Below are 16,684 nucleotides of genomic sequence, written 5' to 3' on the forward strand. Positions count from 1 at the left end.
TCATCTTTAGACCTTAGTTTAAACCGAGCCTGCACCTCAAGATAAATGATGGCAAAGAGGAGAGAATTCTCGCCTCTTAGGGAATTCTTCCCCCTGTTTTCAATGTTTAATATTGCTTCCTTAGACTATTTCATTTACAAAAAAAAAAAAAAAAAAAAAAAAGCCCTTTGCAAGATAGAAGAAAAAGAAAATGAATAGTGTTATGGTGTTGCTGAGCACGTGGTCATTAACTACACAATCATCAACAGCAACCAGTTAAAAGGGAACAGAAAGCACTGAACAGAGGACCCATGCTATAGCCAACACCGTCAGGGAGAGTTTCAGTAACAATAATCATCAGTGAGGTTTATGAACTTACTACTTACCTTGGTACTGGCAACCCCGATCTCTGGTCCTGCGTTGATATGGACTCCACAATCTGTCTCTCGTGATATTGAGCTGCCAACTGTGTTAGTTATTCCTACGGTTAAGGCTCCTCTCTCTTTGCAGTACCGAAGACCCATCAAAGTATCTGCTGTCTCACCTGAAAAGACAGGTATTGACAGTGCTGCAGCTCAGTATCGGTTACTGCTGTCACTGCGGATGTAAAATTGCAGTGATTTCCCAAATAGAATCTTAGAGGTTTGTATTTGCCTACAAGTCAAAGGAGTTAGTTGTTATTTCAGCCCTGGCACACTGTCTTTTAACCCTAAAAAGAAGACAGTGAAATCTAGAAAACACAAAACCTAACAATAGTATTTGGTGTAAGGAGAAGTCAGTATTCTGCTATGGTTTTTTAAAAAAAAAAAAAAAAAAGGCCGTTCAAGTGTATCTTCTTTAACACAAACAACTTTCTTCCTTTTCCTGGTTAAAAAAAATTCACCTGGGGCAGGGTGGGGTGGGGGAAAACATATTAGGGATAGCTGAAGTGCCCGTGGGTGCAATGGCATTAAGTTACAGCTAGCCTTTTGAGTCCTGCCACCGCCTTACTGCCACCGAAACCCACGGAATTGTTTGGCTGATGGTGCTTACCACACCACGAGAGCTTGCAAAATCTGTTCTCTAAGAGGCTATGTCTAAAACTAATTATCCCTGTTCAAAATTGTTTGCACTATGCAAACAGAAGCTGGCTTAGATTGGACCTCACTTAACATGTCGATTCAAAAACTCTAGACACAAAGAAGCAGAAAAAGTTGGTTTAAATGAACATGATGGGGGGGGGAAAACCTTGCACTGATGATCCCGGCAGTGCTGCTTGCGAGCTGAGCTCCAGAGATGGGACTAGAAATAGAAGCTACTGTGTATTCCAGCTAGCGTTACCAGTCTGCTTTTGTCCTAAAAGGACGCACCTCTTCTGAGTACCCCTGCAAGTGTAAGGTGACAACAGAGAACAAAGAGCCCCAAGGTTAGTTCGGTACACTTCTCCTTCAGTACACCAGTGCATAAAAACTGTTCCGCATACTGCACTGCTTAAAGAAGTCATGCAGGGTGGTAATCTAAGGCTAGAAAAACAGATTTATGGGTGGGGGGAACCGACGTTATTTGAGCTCAGTATTTACTTTGGTTTTGTATTGCCTGATGACCAAGCTCAAGTTCCAGGAAAATCTTTGTTAGCTTGCCACATCCAACACTTCGGGGGAAAGATGCATCCCCTAGTGTGCCCTCAGTCGTGTTCCCTGTTAAACTGGGACAGTACAGTTTCTAAGGGGAAGAAGCAGCATCTGCACGTGTATTCCAAAAACCCAGGGAAAGCCTGAACGTTTACATGAGCCCCTACAAAGAGAGGGTATTCTGAATTACTTGATACGGAAAGAAAAGATTGCTACCAAAACAGTATATTAACCTATGGAGAAAAAGTAACTACTAGTTTTAGTATCAAAGCTGAAGATCAGTTATGAAAATCTACAACGGTAAATGCAACCAAGAGGAAAAAAAAATTGTAGTTTTGTATCGCAGTTGTCCTTGAAAATATTAAAAGCTTAAAAAAAAGCTTAAAAAAAAAGTGATGTATATCGCATAAGTGTGTCTTTTATCTCATATTCCATTCCAAGGTGCTTGTATTTTTTGATGCTTGTGTGTAATAGTTTCATTTCTTTTATGGATCTGATCCACCGTATAGCTTAGTGTTTGGCAGCGCTTTAACTAGAGAACTAAAGCTATTCAAAAGAAACTATCGAGCTGCTTTTACCCAGAGCTCAGTAGCATTTTTTTAGTCTGTTGATTGATGGAATATTTCCTCACCGAGAAAGGAAACAAAACTACTTTTACCATATGTAAGACTCAGCTAAACAAAACCTTGCACGGGCATGCGGATGGACAGGAGGAGAACCGCTCTATTTTCTCCCCATCTCCAGTCCGTGTCTGCCAACTTCTCCTCTCACGCGTACCACGGGCAATCCTACAGGCAGGCGCAAGAATTTGGCCCTGCTGCCTTTTCCCTCCCCGGCTAACATTTACAGGAAAGAGGGGAGTGAGTGGGTGGTAAAGCGAGACCATACCTGACTGGCTGATGAAAAAGCAAACATCGTCTCTGAAGACGGGGGTGTTTCTGTCCAGGAAGTCACTGGCTAGTTCAACCATAACAGGTAATTCAGTCAGTTCTTCCAGAACCTGACGGGTCTGGTGAAAGGAGATGTCAGAAAGTTGCATATTACATTGTGTTTAAAAAAACAAGTGTTTGGAGTACAAAAAAGCCTTCTACTTGCCACGCGCTGGAAAATATTACTATTAAAATACCATGTGAAAATTAGTGCTGGATTATATTTTAATTACTCAGAATACCCACACTCAAGTCACACAACTGCCCCTGTGAACAGCGACCCTGCTTTTGGCACCACAAAAAGCCTGTGAGGCCAAGTCCTCCCTCACACGTAGATTGTGCTTAAGTAAGTCTCACTTATTATATAATGCTACATATATATTATATAATACAGGGTGTCCTTCTATCAGACTATAACTTGCATTACTGAAGAACTCAGAAACCACCACCTGTACCCAGGCCAAGCCAGAAACTTGTTTTGGCTACTCGATGGATTACTGTTAACATTATCTTACAGAGCTAGCCAAGATGAACAAGAATTTTCTTTTCTGGTCCTTCTAAATCAGTGTACAGAGCTGTGTTTTGCAGCATTTCTGAGAGAAGCTAAAGGACTCCTCTGCGAAATTGCAGAGTACTTTTAATTGCAACAATACGGGCTGCCAAGCTACAATCTAGAAAGGCTTCATCTACAGCCATCGCGTTTTAACCGATGATTAGGTCAGACCCCGGCGAAACAAAAATCACAGGCTGGCTGTACGCACAGCCGGTACTTCTGTAAGGTGCAAAGCGAAACCTCTTCACTGTGCTGGGCAAGCACGGAGATGTCTCTGAGCAGGCGCCATCGCGGTCTGGTAAACAGCAAAGGAGGAAATCCCGTCTGGCTCACGGCAGCCCCTACCTTGCTGCGGCACTCGCATTCCGCTCTTGCATTGTCTCCTCCCCTGCCAACTGACTTTTATCAGAGCCGGTTTTGGTTTTTAAAGCCTTCCATAGCAATGAAAGCCACAGGCAACATTTTCATAAGTATTCAAGTTCTTCAGCTTTTATTTCCTACTGCTCTTGCCGGTGAATTGAAAGTCTGGTGTATGCAGCTTTCAAAAGGGTCTTCATTCATCAGTGTGCACTTGCTCTTTCTTAACCTTACATCAATCCTTAACCTGCTCGACGCACGCAATACTGTGCCTGCTGTTCAATTCTACTTACAGTTCGCAGATCAAGACTGACCACTTACCGCAACTCCAGCATGGTAACTTGTCCCACAAGCAATAAGGATTAAACGACGACACCTCTGAATCTCCTTAATGTGATCCTTCAACCCGCCAAGGTTTACTGTAAGCAAGAGTCAGAGAGAAAAATGAGGCTGGCCAGGTGGCAGAAATTCTCAAGATCACTGGTGCTAACACACAGCGTGTTACAATCTCCATCAACCACTTTGCAAAAAAACCGTCACAAAAAGTAATCTTGCCACCAGCGCACGTAATTCTGGAAGCGCTCCCTGTGAGGCACACACATCGTCTTACACCAGCATGCTTTAATCTCTCATGTCATCACCTACTTCCTCCTCTATAACTACGGCGAATAACTACTAGATACTGAGCTGTCAAAAACAAAGGAGGCTTAATCTCAATTACCAGTGTAGTCATCAAAGTTGACCCTTCCTCTCATCGTATTAACGACAGATTCTGGCTGTTCAAAAATTTCCTTCTGCATAAATGAGCTGAAGTTACCTATGAAAGAAAGAAAGAAAGAAACAAAACAAATGAGAACGCTTCAAGTTACCTCCTGGCAATTTACATTTTTCCTATATGGCCCAGAGTCACTAACAGGCCAGTTACCAGTCCGAGATTATTAAGATGAAACTTCTTTTTCTACCGAAGCATCAGCTCATCATGAGAGCTAGATTCAAGTTACTAGAACGTGTCAATGAAGGGTCAGATCCGGAATGGCAAGCCTGCTAGGGATCAATCTTGGAAAAAATGGATGCCTCCAAGCAGGAGGCAAAATCCTCAGCCCCCTCTGATCTACTTGGCCCTGCTTTTAACACAGGGATTGGACCAGATGACCTCCAGGGGTCTTTCTCAACCTGACTTATTCTGTGACTCCAGGGAGGACCTGTGCATCTACACAGGTGACATCCAAGAGATTTTACCCTTCATAATTTGCTGAAGTTCCATCTGCAGGGTTTGGACAGCGCGTCCGGGGTGATCGCCTGCTGTGCGTTTAATCCGGTGGATGGAAAGACGGCCATCGACCACAGCTGCTACATCATCGTCTTCAAGGAAAATCACTCTGTTGGTATGCTCAATGACAGCGCTATAAAAGCATACACCATTTGCCATAAGACATTATTCTTCACAGAAAGATGAGGGCTACAGCCCTATTTATAATCTGACATAAAGCTTTTAATTCAAGAAAGTTACTCATTTCAATGGAATTTCTTTTAAAATAAGAGGAGTACTGTAAAGTACATTTCCACACTGCCAATATAACTGGATTTTTTCCACCTACCTCATTATTAATTTCAGTGCCTGCTTTAAGAAGAAACTATGAATTCCTCAGACAAAGCAGCACGTGCAGCAATGTGATCTAACCGTTAGGAGCTAGAAAGTGGAAGTCAGGAAGACAGTAACTTGCCCCAGCGCACAGGGTGCTCAAATATAGGTGCAGATTCCTTTCTTGGTTTTTCCAGTGATAAGCCATCGTCCCTCCCTCTCATCTTCCCATCTGTAAAACTGGGGACAGCTTGGCCACCTGTTAAAGTACTTTGAGATCTGCCTAGAAGCACTCCAAGAATTAGGTACTGTTGAATACCTTCCCTGCCTGCAGTGTACTTGGGGAATGTCAATATTGGAATTACCAGCGGGGTTTAGAATCTTTGACCAGGTTTAGTCTGCACTCTCTCTTAGCTGAACAAGGCAAGCTGTACTGAAATACATCAGCTCCCTATTCCAGCAGCTTTTGTTCTGACCTTGGGCAAGTCACTGAAAAGCTTTCTAAAATCAGAACACATCAGGGTGTCCTAAGACTCTCCAAAATGCTCTGATGAGAGGAGCTGCAGAACTCAACCATAACAGTATTTTTACGTTTCTGGAACAAGCATTCATTTCCCTAATATAGAGAAACCCAAAAGTTCTGGTAAGGCTGCTGTCAAGTTAGTCCTTCCTCCCTCCACTGGCATTAAAATAAGCCGCCTTTGATGACAAAGGAATTGCATGTGTGCAGAGATCCCTGGTGAATCAACCCAATTCTCCTGATCATTAGCATCTGTCCTGTCAGTACTGTCAGGTTTCCTATCGCTCCCCTCTGGAATGTTATCAACAGATGTGCTTGAAGAAGGGTAACAGCACAGTTCCAAAGCGAGGGTTCATTTCTTTAACAGAAACTCTCATCTAATCCACCTCTCTCTCTTTCAGGGCTGCATATGGTAACTAGTTAATGTTTGTAAAGTAATGGCCACAGAGACATAATTTGCTATTATTCCTAAAGAAACCACAGCCTCCCCATTTCTTGTTCAAGGCCTCAGCTTTAAACGGCGTATTTTTATATACGCTAAAAGATACCGAAGAACATTATTACCTAGCATCAGAAGCAAAGTAGTACTCCACAGCTTTCTCCTCAACTGGGAAGAGGCAGGTGGTACTGTCAACACGGGACAGGTTGCAACTTCCCTTCTTGTCTTTACCTAGAAGACACGAGGATTAGGTACCGCACGTGCTGGCAAAGCCGGAACAACGTCAGTCTCAGCCAGAGGACCCAAGGCACAGTACCAACATGAAGCACTATTTTCATCGCTGTGCGTGGTCACAGTAAATTTAACAGCGGCGGTAGAAGAGGGCAGCGTACTGGTACTCGTACTATTGTGCCCTTTCTCAGTTTGCTTGCAAGGTTTTTATTTGCTTTTGAATTAAGTCTGCAAGTGTAACATTAGTGCAGAGTTCTAAGTTTAGAGGAAAAGATCAGTAAAAATTCAAATGAAAGTTTATGTGTGGCTCCACTAGAAGAGAATTCAAGCTGCTTTAGGAGCAGTCACATTTACCAACATTTTCCCAGTTGCATCTGCCCTGTTTATCATTTTAAGTTTCTCCTGTGCTCCTGTTCCACTAACTTTCCTGAGGCTTCGAGAAATCGAGCAGGATTGCTCTTTCTTTGTCAATTATTCTCAGCACTGGGGAAATTTCAGAGCTGCCACCTGTGCAACCACACTGTTCCACGAGCACCGGCAGATGTAACCCAAACCTATTTTTGTCTGGCTGAGCTAATGTGTTCAGGCACAGCTCAGGAAATACATGATTAAGTACTCGCCGTTGTTCCTGAGCTATCAAAATACAACCACCTCATTCTGATCCAAAAATTGTACAGCTGGTAAACTGCTGCGAGTCTTATGCTATTGCCAGGCAAGTAGCTAGGTGTCCTGAAGGACGCAGGACTAAGAGTCAACTTCTGAAAAACCTGTACTAAGCCTTTACAAAAGTTCAGTGTTTCACCAGGGACCCTTTCTGAAGCAGTCTGGCAATTCCCAATACTCTCTAATCCTCCGCCTCCTCTTTAACTGCAGAAAATACTTCTCAGTGGCGAAGCTCATCAGGAATGCAGATGAGGACCAAAACACCTACTGCTCGAACAAAATCATTTGCCAGTCATTGTGCACGGTGTGGTAAGGGGTGGGGGTGGATTAATCAGCTTATCTAGCAAAACGTGACCATTGCAGAATAACAACAACAACATTGAAGTTACTCTATTATATATTTATTCCATAAGCTCTAATGTTGTGTTTCACCTACTGGATACTGATCTGATTCAGATTTATACTTCTGTAAATGAAAACATAAAGAAAAAATACTGCTTTCATGTTGATACTCAGTAAGAAGGTTCCACTCAGCCAACAATTTAGAGCCCTCCACTTTAGTTATTAAGTCAGTAAATGAGGAAAACGATTCCTTTGCTGTTGAGTTGAGACAGGACAGACCGATTTGTTGTTGAGAAAGGAGAGAGCAAAGGTGTTAGTGGCTGTTCTCCAACAGAACCCAGACTTGATCAAAACATGCAAATTTGGTTTCTCAAAATACATTTCCCCGCATTGACTTTATTACGTTGTATTGCTTTCCTGTATTACAGATTCTACACTGAGCTGTAACTGGAACGTGTTCTTACTGTGCCCGTACACGTGCACTGTATGTATATCTTACCAAGGAGTAGTTGAAAAGTTACAGTGAGTATTATCAGCCAATTATGGTTGTTATGTTAACTATGGATCCATAAATTGTCCATTTATCTGTGGATAACCTGGATTGTTGCTCTACAGCACCTACCTCCCATTTACTGAATTTAGAAGCAACACAGTAGTAATCTTTTAATCTTTTCCCTTCTAAATCAAAGAATGGAGACATCAGCTATAGTAAATTAACACAGCTATAGTAAAAATTGGGCAGGGGGGCAAAGGGATGGTATGTTTTGAGTGTATTTTGATACCACCTCACTCTCCATTATGACAATCCCAAGCATATGGCACTTCTGCAAAGGTACTACAGCACAGAAACAGAGCTGCTGCTTAATAGAAGTTTTGATTTCTGTAAGAGGTGTTTTCAGATGACAGCATTATACAACTAATGAAACAATGATTATAGTCAAAGATACTCAAATCCGTATTTCATATGGTCCATTTTTCAGAAAAGCCTCTGAAAGCTGAGGGACTTTGGTTCTTAAAGCCCCTGGGAATTAACCCGACTTCAGAATTTTACTCTAAACACTTCACACTGACTTAAGAGAGATAGGTTTGGTAAAAAGAAGCAAAACCTCGCCGTATGTTTGGATTCAGGTAAACCAGCTCCTGACAGAGGACAAACACAGTTCACCTTTCAACCAACTGAGGTTTGTTTCTCCTCCGGCAAAAGCGAACAGATTTCACCCACTGAGCTGTCAGTGCCTGAGGCTGGAATCACATTTATTTACAGTAGCTAAGAATCAGACCCTCAGCTCTTATAGAAAAGCGCTCTCCTGCTTCAGCTGTGAACTTATGATGGGTCAGCCTTTAAAAAAATTAAGTACTTGAAAAAACAGTTCACCCCGATAAGGGAGCAAAGGGAAGTAAGTTCCAGCCTCAGGTCAACCTTACTGCTGCTACCAGAGGCTGCAATTCAGATTCACACTGTGATGAGGAGGGAGGACGTAGCTCTTCAACAATCTGAACTCCAGAAGGAATTCTGGAGAATGCTTGCATTAGGATTATTAGCAGCCCCCTAACAGGGTTTCACTCTATTGTTTTGTGGGGTTTTTCTAAGGTAATTTACTGTTCCCCTCTGTAATCAGAGGTGCAGGGAGCACACAGCACAACCTGCACTAAGTCATCAATTTGGCACATGTGCTGAGCCTGATGTCGGAATATTTGAAATGGGACGGGTAGACTGATGGGTGGATTTTCCTGTGTGTGTTGCTCATGGTGTTTCTGATCAAGAAGGAATTCCAAGTATCCCATTTGTTTCACTACACTACACAGAAAGCAATAACAACATATTAAAGAGACAATGCATATTTGTCTCATTTATGATTCCTTTCCTAAGGAACTGGAGGATTTGTCTGAAATTTCAAGTATTAGATTCTCTCTGGTAGGCACCTTCCTCCATTTTTATGGATATTCCATCAAAAGAATGATCCATAGATTGTACAGCTGAAAGTGTAATTGAAAAAAAACAAACAAACAAAAACAAAACAAACTTCAGATAATCAGTGAAAAAAAATAAGTGTTACATACATACATTAAGGATTACTGCTAATTATCCATCATCAACCAAGAGTAAACAGTCAAAGCTTACTGGGACTGGTTCTTCACGTTACATTGCAGCAAGCTATCACTGGCAACTCCGTTAGGAAACAGTAAGACATACTGCGACAGTAAGTCCTTTTGACCACTGCAGTGCTGAGAGAACTAGTCCAGTGCCCAGTAACTCTGGCAACGGTAAATTACGGGATAATTCTCAGCCGCTTTTCGTTTTCAAGGGTGGAGCTATGTGTCTATGGTGGTAAAACAGGTGTGAGAGAAAGATGGACAGACAACATAAATACAGATGGCCACACAAAGGTAACAGCATTCTCCTTTTCAGAAATGATGTTGGGGGGCCGGGGGAAAGGTTTGTGATAGTGAAAAGCCTTCAACGCACGGTCATTTTTGTTCTAGAAAACAACCAAGTCCATGAATGCCAACGTGCCGCACACAAGATACAAACTTAAGTATCTAAGTTTAACTATACTGTTAACTTTACTATACTGAACTATTCTATTTTGCTGTATTCTACTGCATTAAGATGGGTTTTCCTTGCAACCGCTGGACATTAAAGCTTTGATTATAAAACTAGAGACTAACTTGAGGTATACGGTGGTATAGCATGTGGTTAAAAACTTACTTAAAAAAAAGAATAAAATCTCTTCTTGAAAATGGTTTAATTTACAGATGAAGGTTTAGAAGTGTAATATGTATTCCAAAGCACGCAACTGTTTGTCCTCTCTATGCTTGCACATTGGTCTGAGCGTGACTGGAACGTGGTTCCTGTGGGGAGGGGGTGCTCACACTTACCCGTCCGGTAGAGTATGGGGATGTGGTCGGTGGAGAGCTTGTGCTCGCTGCGCACTCCTATTAGCAGGGGGCTGCCGCGCCTGCAAGAAGACACCGAGTTACAATCCTCAGCGCCCAAAGATTCATCACCCTGACATCCGACCCGAAGGGACCGCTGTTCCCCAGCACAGCAACCGAACTGAACTAATACAGAGCGAGCTCCTCCCAGATAAGTTGTTAGTGCTGCAAACACGGGAGGACACAAGACAGAGCGAAAGAATCTCTGAATAAACAGAACGCAAGGACATGAGGAATCTGTCTCAAGTTTAACGGAAACTCTGCAAGAGTAACTGCAACCCCACGGACACCTGAACCAGGAACACACCGGCTGTTGCTCTCTGTACGTATCTACAAACAGCTACTGGCACCGAAATGCAACACCTGTGCTAGGCACACGTATGGTTAAACCAACCCAACTGATGCCGACATTTAAGAGTGGAGTAGAAAACCTGAACACCAGGCTGGCCCAACTTCAAGTCAAACAGAGGACTTGTCCAAATGCTGCCACAAACGCAAAGACAAGGAGAGAAAACCATCTCCTTTCAAAGCTCTCGCAACCGGAGTCTACAAAAAAAGCTGTTCAGGACCAGTTGTGATACAGGTGGTCACTAAGAAGTTTTTGAAACCTTTTTGGGACTTTTCTGTTATGATAAATGGAAAACAAGAGAAAGAAAATGAAAACCCGCAGCCACCTCCGCCCCAGCATACCCAGTGTGATGAGAGCAACCTCTACTCCACCATCTTCTAACTTGGGGGGGACAAAAAAAAGCGACATACAGGGTGCAACAAGAACGTTCTTCCCACGGCAGTACGTACCTGGTACCGACCGCTTGACCAGGATAATGAACACTTTTGAACACAAGGGCGAAAGCACCTTCCTGGAACAAGAGAAATACAAAGCGTTTACCCTTTCATTTGAGGCCTGGGCCACCATTTCAGGATTCCCAGCACAGAAGCTGCACCCGTGTTTCTGCGAACAAGCAAGAGATACGGAACAGCAGGCTTCACAGCCACCAACAGCTCCAGGCACCTCGTGCCGGAGGGGTGTCCCTCCCCTGAGCCCGGGGAGCTCTTCCTCAACCACCTAATGAGTCTTCTGAACTTCCAGACAGACATTGCACGCCGACATCCCCGGCCACCCGTGCAAGTGCTGCTGCGCTCGTTCAGAGTGCAGCGAGGGGGCTTACAGAGGCAGAGACCTGGTAAAGGAAGCACCAAAACTTCGGGGGGTTTGCTCAGGTGCGGTGCCACCGAACGTAGCGGGGAGCCACCGCAATCTGCCAGCAAAACGTGTTCTGCTACAGCTCCTGCCAGATAAATCACTGAAAAACTGTCTCCTGAACAAGGCGCTCTGGGACGAGAGGTAAATTGCGGATGGATCCTGCTCCTGTGCACAGCTGGGCAAGAACGGAGACGTGGAACCAGAGGCTATGCAGTGGAGTTCCCACAAGGGGTCACCATCTCTTCCAGATGGAGGTTTCAGGGAAAATTTGAAGCACGGACTTATCTTCCCTCTGTCCCACGCCGGCTCCCACCCCGCACCCAACACACCAGGGACTGGTTGCCTCGAGATGCTGTTGCGCCCCAAAATTTAGACATTTTTCACATGAGTGTTGACTAATGTTAAAGAAAAACGAGTAGGTCTGAGATGAACTGTCAGGCGTAGGAAACTCAAAAACACTCCTTAGCGTGTGCCGCAGAACGCCCTGTGGCACAGTCCGGCACAGGCGCGGTGCTGCACCGTGGGCTACCCTGGGGATACTGGAGTACAGGTGGAATTGCGTGTGTGCGTGCGTGTCTGTCTGTCTTGGGGTGTGCGTCCCGTCTGTCCCCACCCACACGCTGCTCCCAGCATTACCAGCTGCTGGATGACCCTCTCCACCAGGGTGGTGAAGCTGATGTCGTCGCTGTCCCGGTTGTCGTACATGTACTTGACCAGTTTGGCGATGCTCTCCGTGTCCGTCTCCGACTCGAAGTCGTAGCCCTTGCTCTCCTGCAGCGACAGCACGCGTTGGGTAACCGGCCCTCTGCCTTCCCTTCCCGCCCTGCTTTTCCTCGTCTTCCCTTTCTTTCCAGCCCTCCTCCTTTTCCTTACTTCCCTTCCTTCTTTCCTTTTCTCTTTTGCTTTCCCTTCCTCTCCCTCCTCTCTTTTTCCTTCCTTTGTTCCTGCATTTCCATTTCCTTCCTTTTTTCCTTTTCTTTTATTCCTCCTTTTCCCTTTTTCTGCCTTTTTTCCTTCCCTTTTTCTCATGCCTTTCCTTTTCTTTTCTCCCACCTTCCTCCCTTTTTCCTTCCTTTTTCTTCTTGCCTTTCCTTTTTTCCTTCCTCTTTTTTCCAGCCTTCCCTCCTGCCTTTCCTGTTCCTTTCTTCTTGCCTTTTTCCTTCCTTCATACTTCGCTTTCTTTCAACCTTTCCTTTTTTCCTTCTTGCTTTTCCTTTTTTCCTTTTTCTTTCCTGCCTTTCCTTGCTTTTATCCTTCCCTCCTGCCTTTCCTCTTCCTTTTTCCATCCATCCTTCCTTCTTACTTTGCTTTCATCCTTCTTTCCCACCTTTCCTCCTTTTTCTTCTCTTCCTTTTCTGCCTTTTTTCTCCTTCCATTTCTTCTTCCTTTCCTTATCTCCTTCCCTCCTGCATTTCCTCTCTTCTTTCCTGCCTTTCCTTTTCCTTCCCTCCTGCATTTCCTCTCCCTTTTTCCCTTCCCTCCTAACATCTCTTCCTTCTCTCCTGCATTTCCTCTTCCTTTTTTCCTTTCCTCCTGCCTTTTTCCATTCTTCCTTTCCTCTTCCTTCAATACTTTATCTTTCCTGCCTTTCCTCTTCTTTCCCTCCTGCATTTTCCTCTTCCTTTTCTCCTTCCCTCCTGCCTTTTCTTCTCTTCTCTCTTTCCTGCCTTTCCTTTTCCTTCCCTCCTGCATTTCCTCTTCCTTTCTTCTTCCTTCCCTGCTTTCTTCCTCTTCCATTCTTTTCTGCCTTTCTTTTTCTTTCCTTCTTCCGACTTTCCCTTTTTTCCATCTTTCCTTTTCTCCCGCCTTGTTTCCTTTTTCCTTCCCTCTTTCTTGCCTTCCTTTTCCCTGCCTTCCTGGCCTTCCTTTTTCCTCACCTGTCCTTTCTTTCCTTCCTTTTCTCCTTCTTTTCCTGCATTTCCTCTCCTTTCCTCTCTTCCTTCTTTCCTGCCTTTTCCTTTCTCTCCTTTTTTTCTTTTTTCCTTCCTTCCCCTTTCGCTTTGACTCCTTTTCCTTTCTCCCATTTCCTTTTCCTTTCCTTCCTTTCCTTGCCCCCCATTTCATTTCTTCTTCTCTTCCTCCTTTTCCCTTTCCCTTCCCTTCAGTTCCTTGCCCTCCTTTTCACTTCCTTTCCCTTTCACCCCTCCTCCTTCCCTTTTCCTTCCCCCCTTCCTTTCTCCTCCACCTGCACCGCCTGCCTTTTCCTTCTCCTTCCCCGCTCTGTTGGAGCGAGGGAGGGCGAGCACAGGGGCGAGTGCGAGCGTCCGGGAGCGCGAGGGGAAAAGCGCAGGTGGAAGAGTGGCCGGGGGAGCGAGGACGCGCGAGCGCACACGCCACGGCGCAAGTGGGGGAGTGAGTGCGAGGTGAGTGCGAGGTGGGGGCGAGGTGGGGGCGTGGGGGCGGGAGTGCAAAAGGGGGGGGAGAGTGGGGGGGGGGGGTACAAGAGCGACGTGAACGCAAGTGCGGGAGCTGAGTGGGGCGCGAGTGTGCAAAGAGTGTGAGGAGGAGCGGGAGTGGGGAGCGTGCGTAAGATGGAGAGCGCAAGAAGGTGCAAGTGGAAAAGTGAGGGTAATTGTGAGTGTGAGTCAGTCTGAGTGGGGGTGGGGGTGAGCGCAAACGCGCCCGAGCGTGAGCTGGGAGTGCACGAGTGACTCTGAACGGGGGGACGAGCGAGTGGGGGAGCGCGAGTGGAGCAGTGAGTGTGAGTCAGGGGGCGAGTGGGGGAGGACGGCGAGTGCAGGGAGAGGGAGCAGGAGTGGGAGAACGAGGGAGCGTGAACGGAGGCGTGAGTGGGAGAGTGAGGGAGTGTGAGAATGAGTGGGGGCAGTGTGAGTGGGAGAGTATGAGTGGGGGAAGGGGGGAGGGAGGTGGGAGTGCGGAGGAGCGTGAGTGGGAGGTGAGCACAAGTGTGAGAATGGGGAGTGAGGAGTGGGGGTGTGAGTAAGGGAGAGCAAGTGCGAGAAAGTGGGGGAGTGAAAGTGTGAGCAGGTGAGCGAGTGAGGAGTATGAGGGGCAGCGTGGGAGAGTGGGAGAGTGAACAGGGCGAGTGTGAGTGGGGCGGGGAACGGGGGGGTGAGAACTGTGAGTGGGAGAGTGTGAGTGTGAGCGAGGGAACGAGCAGGGCGTCAGTGGGGAAGGGAGTGGAGGAGCGAGAGCGAGTTGGGGAATGAGGTTGAGTGCGAGGTGAGCGGAGAGCGTGAGTGGAAGTGGGGGAGCGGGCGCGAGAGTATCAATGGGGTGAGGAGTGAGTGAGTGGGGAGTGCGAGTAAGAGGAGTGCGAGATGAGTGGGGGAGTGAGTGCGAGTGGGGTAAGCGTGGGGAATGGGGGAGTGAGTGGGGGAGTGAGTGCGAGTGGGGGAGCGAGTGCGAGTGGGGGAGCAAATGCAGGAGTGAGAATGAAAGGAGGCGAGTGCGAGTGGGGAGTGAGGGTGGGGGGTGTAAGAGGTGAGTGTGACATGAGTGGGGGAATGAGGAAGGTGAGAGTCGGGGAGTACGAGTAAGAAGAGTGGGAGAGTTGAGTGTGAATAGGGGAGGGAGGGAGTGTGGGGAAGGGGGGGGCGAGTGGGGGAGTATGAGTGGGAGAGGAGGCGTGTGAGTGGGACGGTGAGTGGGAAGTGGGGGGGTGGGAGAGTGAGTGTGAGTGGAGGAGGGCGAGGGTTAGTGGGGGAACAAGGGGGCATCTGAGTGGGGAGTGCGAGCAGAGGAGGGATTGAGTTGAGAATGAGTGAGGGAATGAGTGAGTGGGGGAGTGGGAGTGAGGAGCGGGAGGATGGTTAGTGAGTGGGGAAGTGAGTGAGAATACGAGTGGGAGAGTGAGTGTGCAGGGTGTGGGGGATGAGTGGGGAGTGTGAGACTGAGTGGGGAATGGGGCAAGTGAGTGGGGCAGCGAGTGGGGGAGTGAGGAGGAGTGTAAGTGGGAGGTGAGTGTGAGTAAGGGATGAGTAGAGGCGTGAGAGTGAGGTGCGGGGGAGTGAGCTCAGGAGTGAGAATGTGAGGGTGTGTGGGAAGGTGAGGGAGTGGGAGTGGGAGAGTGAGTGGAGGAGAGTAATGAATGTGAGTGGGGGAAGTGCTTGGAGAGCGTGCGTGGGGAGTGTGTGAGAATGAGTGGGGGAATGGGGTAGTGAGGGGTGGACTGTGAGTGGGGGAATGAGGAGCGCGGGGGGGTGTGAGTGCAGGAGCATGAGTGGGGGGAGAAGGTAGTGAGTGGGGAGAGCGAGTGGGGAGTGAGTGAAGGAGTGAGTGAGGGGAGCGTGCGTGACGTGGGAGAGTGAGTGCGAGTAGCTGAGCGGGGGGGTGAGAGTAAAGGAGTGAGTGTGAAAACGAGTGGGGGAGTGAGAGGAGTGTGAGTGGGAGGCCGAGTGTGAGTGACGGGGGAGCGGGAGGGAGGGAGGGGGGAGTGTGAGTAGGAGAGTGTAGTGGAGGAGCGTGAGTGCAAAAATGTGAGTGGGGGAACATGAACGGAGGAGAGTGAATGTGAGTGGGAGTAAGTGCGAGAATACGAGTGTGAGTGGATGGGACGAGCCGGGGAGTGGAAGAGTGCGAGTGGGAGAGTGTGAATGTGAGTGGGGAGTATGTGAGAGCAGGAGTGGGAGAGCGAGGCAGTGAGTGGGAGAGTGCGAGCAGGACACACAGACACGTGTCACTCACCAGGAATTTCCGCAGGTCCTTGTAGTTGGTGATGATGCCGTTGTGGATGACGATGAACTCTGGAGACAGAGGAAAGGCCCCGCTCAGCCCCGGCACCAGCCCCTGGCCTGGCAGCGGGCACCCGCGGCCGTGTAAGACAGACAGCAGAGACCACAAAACTTTATTGTGTGAAAAGCCGAACTTAGCAGAATAAAGAGACGAGTGTCACCTCCTGGTGTGATTTCCTTGCTCGGCCCCATTTGGCGGGGCCGGTAATGGCAGAAGATAACAATGACCCGGGCGGCACTAGGGCTGCTGGGATCCTGCAAAGTTTCTGCAGGCACTTGAGCGCTTGGCAGTCTCCCGCCTGCTGGAAGCAATTCCACACCGCGCTCCTCCTGCCAGCCTGTCGGTGCTGCTCCTCGGGCGGCTACACCCAACACTACCCAAGCTGCACGCTGCAGCAGCGCAGACCAACCCCCTTCCGTACAGTGGCGGTTATGAAAAAAACATAAATAAATGGAAAAAAAAAAGTATACAAAATTCCATTCCAAAGAATAGCCATGGAAATTCTTACCATCCGATTTCATTCTGTGCTTACCTCCTCCCTGCACCGTGCCCATGCACCCACCGAACCTCTGGGCACTAATCCCAACCCTTCCCGAGATCATTCACTGCTGCGAACGTACCCCACGGCCAGAAATCAAGGCCA

The 16,684-nt window shown here is 47.2% G+C and overlaps 1 protein-coding gene across 2 annotated transcripts in view; it reads right to left on the reverse strand.

The window, feature by feature from the left end:
* Positions 1-16,684, reverse strand: part of GFPT1 (glutamine--fructose-6-phosphate transaminase 1) — a 45,213-nt gene that overhangs the window by 15,577 nt on the left and 12,952 nt on the right. For both annotated transcript variants that reach the window (XM_075174560.1, XM_075174559.1), the window contains exons 5-14: positions 15,994-16,052; positions 11,983-12,117; positions 10,941-11,002; positions 10,086-10,165; positions 6,095-6,200; positions 4,668-4,831; positions 4,150-4,245; positions 3,750-3,847; positions 2,478-2,598; positions 366-523 (exon numbers count right to left, since the gene is read on the reverse strand). In XM_075174560.1, coding sequence (XP_075030661.1) covers positions 366-523; positions 2,478-2,598; positions 3,750-3,847; positions 4,150-4,245; positions 4,668-4,831; positions 6,095-6,200; positions 10,086-10,165; positions 10,941-11,002; positions 11,983-12,117; positions 15,994-16,052 — 1,079 coding nt within the window. The remainder of the gene's footprint in view (positions 1-365; positions 524-2,477; positions 2,599-3,749; positions 3,848-4,149; positions 4,246-4,667; positions 4,832-6,094; positions 6,201-10,085; positions 10,166-10,940; positions 11,003-11,982; positions 12,118-15,993; positions 16,053-16,684) is intronic.

The sequence above is a fragment of the Calonectris borealis genome, chromosome 27 (assembly GCF_964195595.1).
Source record: "Calonectris borealis chromosome 27, bCalBor7.hap1.2, whole genome shotgun sequence".
Lineage (NCBI taxonomy): Eukaryota > Metazoa > Chordata > Aves > Procellariiformes > Procellariidae > Calonectris > Calonectris borealis.